At 32.3% G+C, this 14489-nt stretch overlaps 2 protein-coding genes across 3 annotated transcripts in view; one reads left to right on the forward strand and one right to left on the reverse strand.

Annotated features, from left to right (window-relative positions):
- Positions 1-14489, reverse strand: part of LOC128224144 (coiled-coil domain-containing protein 180-like) — a 58307-nt gene that overhangs the window by 25109 nt on the left and 18709 nt on the right. Inside the window, exons 18-19 of the mRNA XM_052933852.1 lie at positions 14173-14238; positions 11360-11422 (exon numbers count right to left, since the gene is read on the reverse strand). Of these exons, the coding sequence (XP_052789812.1) occupies positions 11360-11422; positions 14173-14238 (129 nt within the window). The remainder of the gene's footprint in view (positions 1-11359; positions 11423-14172; positions 14239-14489) is intronic.
- Positions 302-10353, forward strand: LOC128224143 (arrestin domain-containing protein 4-like). Of its 2 annotated transcripts, none has more exons than XM_052933850.1 (4): positions 302-549; positions 7007-7144; positions 7714-7844; positions 8215-10353. In XM_052933850.1, exons 2-4 carry the CDS (start codon positions 7051-7053, stop codon positions 9151-9153), a joined length of 1164 nt encoding a protein of 387 aa, XP_052789810.1. In that variant the 5' UTR covers positions 302-549; positions 7007-7050; the 3' UTR covers positions 9154-10353. The 2 variants fall into 2 exon arrangements, with proteins under 2 accessions (XP_052789810.1, XP_052789811.1); XM_052933851.1 differs by lacking the exon at positions 302-549 and adding an exon at positions 5774-5792.

Here is a 14489-nt window from a genome sequence, read left to right on the forward strand (position 1 = left end):
AGAAATATTTTCTTCAAAATAAGTCCTTAAATTATGATAAATAGCCTCACCGAACTTAAATAGTTCAAAATGTTGAAATTTATCATAAACTTAGAGACAAACACATCATTGAAAAATTCAATGAAGTTCTATTCAAATATCATGGATCAGAAGACTAGCAATTATTTACATAGGCGAGTCAGAACTTTAAAGCATGTCTACTTGCTAAGTTTACATTGTACACGTTTATTCTTAAATAATCGGTGGCAATCACGCTTGGTCGATCATATGAAACCAGTTTTCCAATAAGGCTAGCTTTTAAACATTCATACAGGTAGCTTGTTCTACAGAAGTTGTCAAAATAACAAGCTGTGTATAAAGGGTGTATCCTCACAAATTTATCACATTTTGTATTATGGATTTCAAAGAATGGATTTAGTATGATAAAGTTTGAATGAAATAGATTGTGTTGGATATATTCTTGCATATTTGTAGACAGCAATACGTAACAGTTTTACAAAGAAGACCGTACGCCTTCCATTGTAAACTGAGTTTTTTGTTTAAGAAAAAGTAAGTATTTAAGTATTTAACTGCGTTTTGATAATAATGTTACAGTAATATATTAATAGAAATAAAAAATCATTACATAATACATTGATTTCGTTTTAAGCAGTTTAAGGCGCAATAAAAATATCTTTACAATTACTCCAACAAATGCATACAAAACATATTCAACTGAATTAAGAATAATGAATGGTTTAATGTATTTTTAAGACTTAAATGCTGTTATTGAATTGTCATAGATTTTAAACTACGATAAAAATTTCATATAAATCTTTAACAGCTTAAGTTCATTCAAGTGACAAACACAAGTGAATCATCTTACCAAGTTTGAAGGAAGCTTACAGAAATTTAAAAATGATTTCATGCATAACTGCTTCTTAAGGTATCTGGGGCCATATTCATAATTTTTCATTGCTTGTGATGCTAATGATTTTGGGAGCGTTTGAATGGATTTTGCTGAAACAGTATAATGATTACTAAAATATAAAATGAATGTACAAACAATTATAGATGCACTCTATCCTCCCAAATAAGATGTACCACAATAAATACAATTGTTTTAATGTACAGAAAAGGATGAATAAATATCGAAAACAATGGTTCTTATGAAGGATACCATGTTAAATATGAAAGAAAAGTGCAGAAAACAAGGTATTTCTACCTTATGAGACAATTATAAGTTGATCACAGTACCTAATACATCTGTTAGGACCCACCAGTCATTTAATATTTGTGCGTTTTCAGCTATTAAATACATAGTTACAATCTTGTTATCAGTAATTAATTTTTAATTATTAATTTTTTTCAATCAATGCATTATTTAGTAAGTAGTTAAAGGTTGATCACTCAAAATCTATGTTTGTTTTACATGTGTATGTATTGATTTTATGTACCAGTGTCACTTAATTGTTATAGCAATTAAAAAAAATCTTAATTTAACTGTTTAACTGAAATTAGTCGTAAAATTACCTTTTTTTGCAATCGATGAAAGGCCATAATATAAAAAAAGTTTGTAATTAAAAAAATATATACAGTTTTTTTACATATAATTTTTTACAATTCTTTTTAATAATAGCATAATGCGTTCACCAGTCATCCAAAATATACATAACTGTACATCAGCCATCTTAAGAAAAAAATGCCTCAATTCAAGTCAAGCATTTAATGATCTGATGAAGCTATCATATTTTGAAATGATAACAGGTTTATAATAATTGACAAACTTATATAAGTTAAAAACATTGCTTGCAAAGTAATTTAAGTTGTCAAATTGTCTTCTTTCAAAATTATTGAACTTTGGTATTTAGGCTGTGAAACTGATTTCTACTAGGTTTATTGAACATGACGATTATCTTGAGTCAAGCTATTGATAAATGGTTTCTCATATGAAAGATTTGAATCTGAAAATCTCAACTCAAATGTCTGAATGAATAGTTTCTTTCTTACTTTTAAATGAAACATTTAACGAATTAGCTAAAATTTTCAGGGACGGGGCTTGCTGAAACCAAAGATCCCTGATATCTAAGCCAGGGGTCAAAGGGGCTTAAAGTTAGCTCTTTAAAGCTTATGGGAGCAGTTACAATAAATTACCTTAATCGATTTTTAGTCGTAAATTGAAATAAAATTAGTGTCATATTACCGTTATTTTGCTTCATATTTGGGGGGAATCGAACTTCAGCAGTTTTAGAAATGAATACTTAGTTGAGGAAATAAAAACAATGAAGGTTTTGCCATTTGTGATGTTTATACAGATTAAAGATAGTTTAAACTTTATTTAATTTTACAACGATTGTGAAACAAGCTATAACAACTTATATTAATAACTCTTGTTGGCACGATGTTGCGTGTGAGTGTGGTCTTGTGTTGTGGGGGAAACCGGAGTACCCGGAGAAAACCGACTTGTCCGGCTTGGTGACCACTAACCAAACTCACATGCGCCCAGGCCGGGAATCGGGAACCCGGGTCGCCTTGGTGAGAAGTGAGTGCGCTAACCACTGCGCTAACCGGACAACCAGATTAAAGATAATTGATGTTATGACTAAAATATTTCTTTTAAACAGCTTATTTCTAAGAGCCTGAAATTGCATATATGATAATATCTCTTCTGGTTGTTTAGTAAAAAGAGAAGCCCTGGGGACTAAAAATCCCCGATATTTCGGGAATCAAAAAAAAATCTCAAACCAGATCTTAAAAAAATCAAGCAAAAAAATAAAATATCTATTATTTATATTAAAAATTAAACATGGTTAGGTGATATTGAAGTTTTAAGTCACGGTGCAAATCTTCAGCACTTTAGTTAAATACGGATTTAAAGCTTATGTAAGATTATGCAAAATATGTCTAATCTCTAATCTTACATATCGCTGTCAAATAGAACCAGACATACACTTGGTCACTTATAAAAGTATACTTGATTCATCTTAAGATAATGCCCGGGCGTACAAACGTATTTGGATTCCCGTGAAGTGGCATGTTCTTAAAGCTGCACTCTCACAGATGTTTGCGTTAAATTTTTTATTTAATGTCTGAAAACCGGTCATATAAGAGTGCTGTTAAAAGATCAGATCGCAGCAGATTTTTGCATCAATGCCTTCAATTCAGTCATACATGTATAAGATAACTCACAATACAACAGATCTCATTTGTTTGAAAAACGACCAAAGACTTCAATTTTCTTAAAGCTTAAAGTCATATAATACCAATTTTCAACCATCAATATGCAAAAACTGCAACCTAATCTTTAGTCAACCGTCTTATATATCACTGGTTTTTAGACATTCACACAAAAATTTACTCTAAAACATAAAAAAAAATGTCAAAACGGTTAATCTGTGAGAGTGCAACCTTGAGCAGACATAGAGAAGCAAAAATCCTGGTTCATGATATGCATCAGTCTACTTTAAAAGCAAATTTATTCAAGTAAGACACCTTAATTGAAACATTGAAACAATCTAATGTTTGCAATTAAGAAAAAACAACAAATTGTTTATCTGCTGATAATCAACCCTTAGGGTAAAACAATGTTTTCTTTTCACATCTGTATTATGTTATTTGCGTTTTGTTGTTTTATCCTGTTTTTACAAATTTATCGTTTTGTATTTTCCTCTGGGTGCTCTGGTTTCCCCACAACACAAGACCTTAAAATTATTGCGTTACATCGTGCCAAAGAGAGTGATTGATATGTTTTTTAACTAATGTTTAACAATCATTGTAAGATAAAGAAGTTCAAGGTTATTCAATTGTAAGATAAAGAAGTTCAAGGTTATCATTGTAAGATAAAGAAGTTCAAGGTTATCATTGTAGGATAAAGAAGTTCAAGGTTATCATTGTAAGATAAAGAAGTTCAAGGTTATCATTGTAAGATAAAGAAGTTCAAGGTTATACTTATGTTTTAATAGGCAGTAGTAATATAACTAAAATCAATGAAAATTGTTGTTGCAATCTGGATTTTTACAAGCAATGACCTTGACCTTTTAGTTTTGTAACCTGCCAAATATTTACCAATAAATCTGTGGATTTCATATTTTCACTTTAACATTTATTGTTTTATTTATTCCTGTGTTTAAAGATATGTAAACTCTTTATATCCATGCCTTTAAGTGACTTATTTAAACACACCAGGATTTTAAATTAAATATGACCTTGAACCTCAGTGTTAAATGTTTAGTTATATGACCTTGGGAAACCTTTTTACTATTGTCCTTGAACTTTTAAACATATTTGTCGATGTATTTGCCTCTCAGCTAAAAGTTCATAATGGAATTTTGGTTTAATAATTATTTTTCACATTTATTTTATTAAAAAAGAACTATGTTTATTTGCCTACTAAATCATAACTCTGTCAGGGGGTTTAACAATTTATGGGAAAGACACTCTAGCCCTTTTTGTGGGAAAAAAACAACATGTGTTTCTCAGTTTGGAAAATAATCATAGTACCTTATGACACAATTTGGGTACAAATGGAGTTAAATATCAATAAAGCAGTAAGAATATCACTCAGAAACATCATTTAATGAATTGTCAGATTTTCATAGGGTCTGGCCCGCTTAGGGAAAGTATTGAGGTATCAGCTTTACTGCAAAGAAGGGTAAAATTTAGGCCCTGTATGTTTACTACATTATCATATTAACATAGCAAGCATAATTAACCTTGATGATAAATTACTCCGAACAAAAACAAGAAAAACAAATAATTACAGTAAAACAATAAAAAATACCGTCAATAGACATTTACACACATCAATAAGGCCTAACAAAATAAATGTTAGTTAATGGTAGCATTCCCAAAATTCTAAAGAGGGTAAGTAAGAATCATATTATTGTGGGGATTTTTGGAGGGGGCGGGGGGGATATATTTTATGTCAAGGTCAGCGGACCATGATAGCTAGCAGGTTTCTTCAGAAGCCTTAAGTAGCAAATAAACATGAAAAGCTCTGCGAAATTGGAGGACCGATGAGGAGTACGTTGTGGTTCAAATTCAGTCACTTTTTTGGGAGAAAATGATACTGTCGTCGCCAGTTAAAATCCCGGTCAGGCTCCTCATATTTTTCAATTTTTCTTTTAAAAACAGAAATGAAAGTAGGATCGGCAGCTTTTAGCAGACAGGTGGGGCTCAAGTTACCTTAAACAATTTTTTTCTTGCAAAGCCCAATAATCACTTACAAACACTTATATATGCATATAAATATCTTTTATTATCACTCATTCTACCTTAGTCATTGTAAAATAATAACTTATAGTTCAACATAACCTTGGTTATGGGCTATCAAATGACAGGACTGGCATTAATGAGCTTTCAGGCGTTAATAGGTCAATTACCCATAATGCAATTGTTTTTGTTGTATTTTGATTTCTCTTTGTTATGGGGGATGTTTTGATCAGTGCAAAAAATGTTCATATGAATTTTTTTTTTTAATAAAGTTTAATGAAAGCATTAAATATCATTAAAAAAAATTCTGAATGAATTAATACATAATGTTTGCAAATAGGATTATAACATCGGTATTCAAAAAAAGGGAATTAAAAAAATCTAATTAACATCATAGAGAACGATATTGCATAATTTTAGAATCATTTAAATGTTTATTTAATGTTTATATAAGGTAACACCTACACTTAAGTTAAATAAACAAAATATGTGTGGGTTTTGAGTGCAGACGTTGGTTTATTATGAAAAAGTTATTAATTCTCAAATACACCCTCGGCTAGGCTTGACAACGGGACTATTTATGAATGATCACATGTCTTACGGTAAGAATACAACTTTAATATTAAATCTTCAATAATAATGAGACAAAGTTAAAATCAAATGGTCACATGTCTTAAGGAAAGAATTATTATACAACTTTAATATTCAATCTTCAATAACAAGTAAGAAGAAGTGAAATCACTGATGTAAATATGTTTAAAAAATAAAACTTGGATTAAATATTTTAAGTAAAAATTGTGAGAATTCATGGGATTAACGATGATATATAAATCTGGAGAAAAAAAGGTAAAACTGATGGAGCATCACAAATACTGTCAGTTTTGTCAGACCATTACCTAAATTTACAATGAAGGACATTAAATTTTCAGTCTCGATAAATTTGAATCTAATTTAAGTGTGATTATTATTTAAGGATTAAATAGCATTAAATTGGGGTCATAGACAGGACACCAGGATTTTCCGCAGCGACTATCAACATTGTGATTAATTGCGACTCCTATTTCAATCAATGTTTCTCTTTCACATCGATGAATCCAGACAAGAAATAATAAATTATTGATGGGCATTGATGAATAAGGTCCATAGAAAATCTTCTAGTAACATGTTAACAACTTATTGATGTGTAAGCTTAAATTATCATTTTTGTTTGTGGTATTGATTTAATTGATTTTTGTATTGGTTTGGGAAATATCAACATTTACAGAAATAATTGTGTGACTAATCTGCCCTTTAAGGACCATATTCAAAAAGCTTAATGAAACTTTTGAACCTAACGATTTATTTTTATTTTTTAGCAAAAAATGTTTTTAGTACACTAAATTTTTAATCAATTTTTTATATGACTTAATTATTTGGATCTCTTTTTAGCTAACATATTCTTAGTTTCTAAGTGTTTTTTTTTCCATTTGATTTACAAAAAATGTATTTTTACACTAAGTTGAAAATTTTCACCAAGTTATTTTATTTAAAGCCCCTGGCAGGGGCAGCTCCAGGATTTGACTTAAGAGGGGGCGTTACCTAGGGGCCTAACCTTGTGACTTGGCTTGCGCCCCTCCCTCAGAACCAAATTTATTAGGTTTTAAGTGTTGGCAAAGGGGTAAAAGAAATCTTTTAACAATTTCTAGTCCGAAATGGTGCATTTTGGGCTTTTATATTACTTTTTTCTTGTATATTGTAATAGAAAGTAAACTTGGACGATTTTAGTGCCTGGTGTATAATGCTCCTCAAGGTTTGATATGTGAATTATTTTTTTCAGCTATGATATAACTTCTGACGAGTAAACTGGTAATCACACCAAAAATGTCGAGCGTTGAAAGTGTGGACATTGAATTGGAACACGACATTGATGAACAGTACCAGTATCAGCCAGGTGAAATTATACGCGGGAAAATAGGTATGATAGTATAATAAACATAATTGTACGGTAGATTGTAAAACAAAAAATCATGTTTTTTTTACATATTTTTAGAACTGACCAAGTTTCAAGGTCTAACGAACATTAACCTACCCTAAATTTAAACCAATTTTCAATAATTATGCAACACTATTTCCAATGTAGTTTAGTCCTTAACTTTTTTTTTTTTTGACTGGCACAGTTTGTTGAGGTGAATTTTAAGCTCTAGAAATATAATTTGGGCTAAACCAGATCAGACTACAATTTGGGCTGAACCTTATTAGACTACAATTTAGCCTAAACCAGATCAGACTACTATTTGGGCTAAACCAGATCAGACTACAATTTGGGCTGAACCAGATTAGACTACAATTTTGCCTAAACCAGATCAGACTACAATTTGGGCTGAACCAGATCAGACAACAATTTGGCCTAAACCCGATCAGATGACAATTTGGCCTAAACCAGATCAGACAACAATCTGGGATAAACCAATGACAAAAACTTGCATCAGTGTCATATTTTCTCAAGCTACATTAATACAAATGTTCACTTCTTTTATCCTTCAGTGATCCATTTAGTGCGGAACACACTGATACAGTCCATCTTACTGACCATCAAAGGTGAAGGCGTGTGTTCATGGGATGACATTTATAATGGTACTCAAGTGTCGAATGAAAACTACATTGATGCATCACAGGTAAAAAATATTTTTTCAGTATAAGATAATTTCAGAGTATTTCTAATAGATCAATGTTCAATGAACAGAGAGAATTAAGTTCCTCTAGTAACTGTGTTCTAGATAGATGTAACAAATACCATGGGATTTGCCTAGCTTTAAATCTGAATGGTTTGTTAAAGATGCACTCTCACAGATTGACTGTTTTGACAATTTCTTGGAATGAGATAATTTTTTTCGTGAATGTCTGGAACCCAATGATAAGACTGCTGACAAAAAAATCAGATCGCAGTTTTTCATATTTACAGTCGAAAATTGATGTTTTGTGGTAAGAGTGCAGCTTTAAGGAGTTACACATCGCTAACCTATAATGTGTCTTTAACTTTTTTAGACTGTGTACACCTCAAAAGATGTCTCCTATCTGGATACTGGGTATCATCGCCTTCCCTTTGAGTACCAACTCCCCGATAACATACCCTCGTCATTTATCGGGAAATTCGGAAGTGTCACATACATTCTTAAAGCAATTGTTCAAGGGGAACGCAACAGCCAACCTTCTATAGCAACCGAGCCATTCCTTGTTGCCAGGAAGTTCATTCTTCCAGACGACATGAGCCAACCTCAATCTTTCGAGGAATCAAAGACTTTTTTCGCTATGTGTTCATGGGGCAAACTCACGATCAACATGCAGTTGAGTAAAATGGGATACGTACCCGGCGAGGATATATGTTTGCAAGCAGAGGTTAAGAATCGAAGCCCGCTGAGAGTGACTGCCATTCAGGGGTCGCTGATAATGAACAGTTCGTACCTCGCGCAGAAACAAAGACAGTTATTTAAGCAAATCGTTAACAAACGTCGAGATGATTTTGAGCTTGAGGAGGGCGAAGATCGTAGATGGCAACATGTGAGAATCGGTGTCCCCCCGTACATTCCGGAATCTGCTTTGGCGTGTTGTGATATTATCGATTTATCGTACGTTTTTCAATTCCGGGTTGAATTAATGGGCGGAAAAGAGTTAAAAATAGAAGTTCCGATAATTATCGGCTCAAATCCTAAGGGGTTGGAAATTCCAGCGGATTATGAAAAAGACGTGAATATTCATTGGACAAGAGGTCGACAGGATGTTACCCAAGATTCAATGAAGGAACAACAAGAACTTAAGGACAAATGGATCGTAGAATCTCCCGAATTTCGAAAAACTGACACGCAAGTTATGAACCCGTTGTTCGTTGGTGAAAATAATCATATGGGTAATGGAGAGAGCTCTCCAACGAGGAAAAAGTCTGGGCACCATGATTTTGACGATATAAGAGATTTTACCAAGATGTAATATAGAGCAACTTTTTGTGTATGATAAATGTGACTTATGAACTTCAAATGTACTTGTATAAAGATATGTACATGTATGTTTTTAAAGTAATATCAATGAGTCGCTTGTTTTAAGACTTTGTGGGCAACAAAAATTGCTTTGGAACAATTATTCACTTACCTTGTTTACAAATATACAAAGAAACATTAAAAATATATTGTCACAATTTGTTTCACAAGCCTTTATATATTCAAAGATGTGATTTTGTTTTTTTGAATCTTACCAATTTCATCATAGTTTTCATTAATAATTTAATGTAAAAAATGTTGTTATTTTCTAATAAATCAGAAAATTTACATAATTGTGAATAATAACAACAAATTATGCACATGCAGTTAAGAAAACACATGCATAAACCTTAGATCAAAGATGTGCATGTTTGATTGAAATGCAATATGTAAACTTGTTTTTGATCTTTTAAAGGGGCACTAGACACCAGATGGTGCAAAAATTGGCAATTACAGTATTTCCTAAAAAAACACCTAGAATTGTCAATGCGAGCTAGAAGGAGGTCGATAATACATCACTTTACATGATTAAAATAATAAACGCACCAGTCATGTTGCTGTCTCATCTGTGTTTCCCCATTTCAAATAACCAATAATGGTTTCCAAGTTTAAATCATATCTGAGTACAGATAAATATATACACTATTTTTAAACTTACTGGGATTTATGTGGTAGACAACCTCAGTTAATTTCTAATTGGAAAAATGTGCAAAAAGTTTGTAAGCAATGTGAAACTTCAGTAAATAAGATTCAATGCTTTATACACAATGATGTCTATTTTATTAAGTTTTTGAAAATTTTCTTTTTTTCTTGCAATTTTATCATCAGGTGTCCAGCCCCTTTAATAATGATAATATTATTCGAGCATGAAATTGTACTCAAACTGCATTCCTTTTATACATTCCTGGTGTAAGATTTCAATTCATTGAAAAGGTAATTTCAGTTCGATTATTCAAGGGGATTTAATTCTAAGCATACTTCATTACTTACAGTCGTTTGTATACTACCATAATACTATTAATAACATTTTGAATTTGAATATATAAATCAGCACAAAACCATGACAATGTTTTGAATAAATACTATATCTTATGATGCAATTATTTTTGTATACAAATCTTAAACGGAATAAAAAACAAAATCTGTAATCTTATATTGCATCCTACATCTTCTATTCAGGAGAAAAAAATCCCAAGACATATATTTGTTATATATCATATCCCTTTGCAGTTTGTATTTCATCTTTGCGTTGAAGTTTTTGAATCACAAAAAAATGGGCACACAAGGGGCATAACTAAATATTACCCATAAACCAGAGTTATTTGCCTTGTTTCATAGGAACATATTGTCACTGGCGACATGAGTACCAAGTTTCGTTTTAGTATAGAATTGTTTTGAGATAAATTGATTATAAATTATGCCGGAGGGGGGAAAAATCCCCCGGAATTTCTAGCCATTCCCTTGTTCCCCACGCCGGGGGATCCATATCCCCTGGAATTTAAAAAAAAAAAAAAAAAAAAAAAAATCTTTTTCAAAACTTGCTTAAGCCAGTGGAAAGCATCAATAATATTATGAGTGTGAAATCCATGAAGGACCATGATGACTAAGTCCAAAAATTATTGTAATTTGAATGTTTTTCTGTATTTATTCTTATATCATAAATGCAGATATTGCACAAATTTTCGTTGCGTAAAAATCCCCTGGTGTAATATCAAAATTCCCAGGAATTCAGACCAAAATCCCCTGGGAAGCCTCTCAGAAATATGGCATGTATGGCCATTATCATAATGGCCAAGTTAAACGGTTTTGAACAACAACTTGTCCATGATGCCTACAGAATCACAATATCTTGACTAATTTTCATCAAACAAGAGCTTTAACAAGAATGTGACAATACTACCAATTTGGCCTTGTCAGAGTGATAGCCAGGTGACCTCTGAGTGTGACCTTGACCTATGAGGAAAAAACATTTATGCTATGCATAACACACTTTCCCATGCTGTTGAACATTCCTGTGAAGTTTGATCAAAATTTAGATAAAATAAAGTATGAGTAAGTTACAGCATAGGATGGAAACACAGACAGACGGACGGATGGTGCGATTAATCCATGTATATGCCATCCTTGGGGGCATTAAAACAGACAAACTAATAACTTACCGGGTCTTTTCTTTGAAACGGAAGCAGTTTTGGCGCAGGAGTTTTCCTCTTTTTGCTGTCCTTCTGAAAGTTTAGAAATAAAAAATTCAAAACAATGAAAATGTAATACTCCATACAAAAAATGTTCTACAGAAAAGAAATATTATCAGAAAAATTTCAGATGAAAACTCATCCTCGTCTATAACTGGTAAAAGTAATACATAATATGGCCATATTTTCTAGGAACATAAGACAAAATAAAGTAAGACCATGAATTTTTGGTTTGATTTAACAGTAAAATGACAAACATTATTGAAAGTTTTACTTGCAAATTAAAAAAAAACTTTTATCATCAGAAACTAATTGTATAACAATGGTTAAGTCAAACTGTTTTTTGATTGGTCAATAATTATCCAATATTTACTATCCACCAATCAGATCCTTTAAATGTATAAACTGGCCAAAAGATAACTAGCTTTAAACTCATGTGATATAAAATTAAAAACATAATACAATGATGTATTAATAAAATAGACTGTTTCCATAGAAAAAAACACTACATTTATATGTAATACAGAAAATTAAAAACCAGCTATAAAATGCATACGCCATACCGAAAAAAAAAGAAAGTAAAATATATGTTCTATGGGCTGATTCTAAAAATAAATAAATGTAGAATAGAAATTATACATATATACAAAATGAATACATAAAAACAGTTGAATTTGTAAGAGTAAAATATTTCATATCTATGCAAGCTGGTATTACTGTCCTAACATAAAATGCCATATTCATAACATGTGCTTCTAATATATTTTTTTCATACACTACAGATTTATTGTAAATATCAGCTTTCATTATTTGCTCAAATTTGTAAAGAAAGCGTGATTTCATGCAAGTTTAGTGTTGCATGAACACTTATTCAGAATTTATTGACCTATTGCTTCACCAACTACAATGAATGGTTAAAAATAACAGTTGAATACACAAATACTCCCATTTTTCTTATCAAAACATTAGTGGATCCAGGGAGGGGGGGGGGGGTTACCGGAACCCTTAATATTGCCCCCTTCAATTAAATTTTCCTAGTTAACTTTGTATTTCATTAAGAATAAAAAAGGAATAAAATATGCCCAAAACGCACCATTAATGCCCCTAACATATGCCCCCTCTAACATCAAATCCTGGATCAGCCCCTGTTAAGAGATGTAAAACCTGAACAGTTTCTCAAATAAAAATTAAAGCTTGTAAATACTGTCATTGTCAAGTCAGTTACCTATTTTAAGCAAATAATACTTTCCTATAACTAATTGCTTAATATCATTACAAACCAGCTGTTTAGCTATTGTTAAACTGTTAAAATGCCATTATCAGCTAGCTGCATTGCTATTGCGAGATTGCCAAAAATGGCCATTGCCTGCATCATCATTGCTGGATTGCCAAAATTGCCATTGCTTGGTGGCTGCATTATCATTGCTGGATTGCCAAAATTGCCATTGCCTGGTGGTTGCATCATCGTTGCTAGATTGCCGAAATTACTATTGCCTGATAGATGCATCATTATGCTGGATTGCCTAAATTCCCATAATTGCAAGTTGCCTGCATCATCATTGCTGGATTGCCCAAATTGCCATTGCCAGTTGGCTGCATCATCATTGCTGGATTGCAAAAATTGCCATTGCAAGTTGCCTGCATCATCATTGCTGGATTGCCCAAATTGCCATTGCCTGTTAGCTGCATGGTCATTGCTAGGTTGCCAAAATTGTCATTGCCATTGCCATTTGGCTTCATTATCATTGCTGGAGTGCCCATATTGCCATTGTCAGTTATCAGTGCTGGATAACTTGATAACCACTGTCTGTTGGCTGATTTAGCCTCAGAAGATAACTCAATTGTCAGTTGGCTACTTTGTTTTTGCTGGATTGCTCAGTTGCAATTGCAATTTAGCTGCTTTACCATTGACAGATTGCTCAGTCATCATTGCCAGTTGACTGCTTTGTCAATGCTTGATTGCCCAACTACCAATGTCTAGTATCTGCATTGTGAACTGCAATTGTCAGTTGGCTGCTTTGTCATTACTGGATTGCCCTCAGTTGTAATTGCTGTATTGCTTAATTATCATTTTGCTGCTTTGACATTGCTGGATTGCTCAATTGTCTTTGTCAACAAGCTGCATTATCATTTAGTCGTTGTTGGATTGCTTATCCTGCATTGCTATTGTCTGCTTATTCTGCACTGGTATTGTCTGCTTATTCTGCATTGCTATTGTCTGCTTATTCTGCACTGCCATTGTCTGCTGAAACTGCATTGCTATTGTCTGCTTATTCTGCACTGCCATTGTCTGCTTAATCTGCATTGCTATTGTCTGCTTATTCTGCACTGCTATTGTCTGCTTATTCTGCATTGCTATATTGTCTGCTTATTGGCATGCAAATGTGAGCGCATTAGCACAGACTATTGAATCACAGTAATGCAGTTTTCAGAGAGCTGCATTACTATTGCAACATTATTTTTTTAGCAACTTGTTAAACTTTTTATTAATTAACTAGCTTGACTAAAATCTAAATTGAATGAACAATTAGAGCATTTAAATAACTCGGTTATAGGGAGCCAAAGCTATTTTTATGGATATACTGTTAATATAAGTATAGCTGAGAGCAAATCTACTTTCACAATTCAAGACTGCTAGGCCTCAAATTTAATTTCATTATCAAATGTAAAAAGAAATTTCAGCAGTAATTTTGCTCTCAGCTTTAATGGTAAAATGGTTCACTACATTATTACAAGTGGGTGGGGGTGGCAGCATGCATGACTGCACAAGAATGCTGTCTTACCCCTTCTTCCTCAATGGAATCTTCCTGTTCAATACTTTCCTGAGTTTCCTCCCTTTGAACTTCCAACTACATTTGCAGCAGTAAAATGTTTGTAAACAATAAATGTTTAAAATTCATGAATTTCTATGAGCTTATTTCTACATTTATGAGTGTACCTTATTTGAGTAACAATTTCAGTTAAACAATGTTTTATTATTCATTTTTTATTGTTATGGACTGCACAATGGTTGTCAATAAACCATCTTTAAGGCAAAAATCATTCACTAAATGAGTAAAAAAACAACATTGAAACTTTTAAACATTTATTATTATTTATT

Source organism: Mya arenaria, chromosome 17 (assembly GCF_026914265.1).
Source record: "Mya arenaria isolate MELC-2E11 chromosome 17, ASM2691426v1".
Classification (NCBI taxonomy): domain Eukaryota; kingdom Metazoa; phylum Mollusca; class Bivalvia; order Myida; family Myidae; genus Mya; species Mya arenaria.

Coding starts and splice junctions, on each gene's coding strand:
- LOC128224143 (XM_052933850.1), top strand. CDS start 7,051: ATGTCGAGCGTTGAAAGTGTGGACATTGAATTGGAACACGACATTGAT. Junction 7,145..7,713: donor AATTATACGCGGGAAAATAG/GTATGATAGTAT, acceptor TTTATCCTTCAG/TGATCCATTTAGTGCGGAAC. Junction 7,845..8,214: donor ACTACATTGATGCATCACAG/GTAAAAAATATT, acceptor TAACTTTTTTAG/ACTGTGTACACCTCAAAAGA.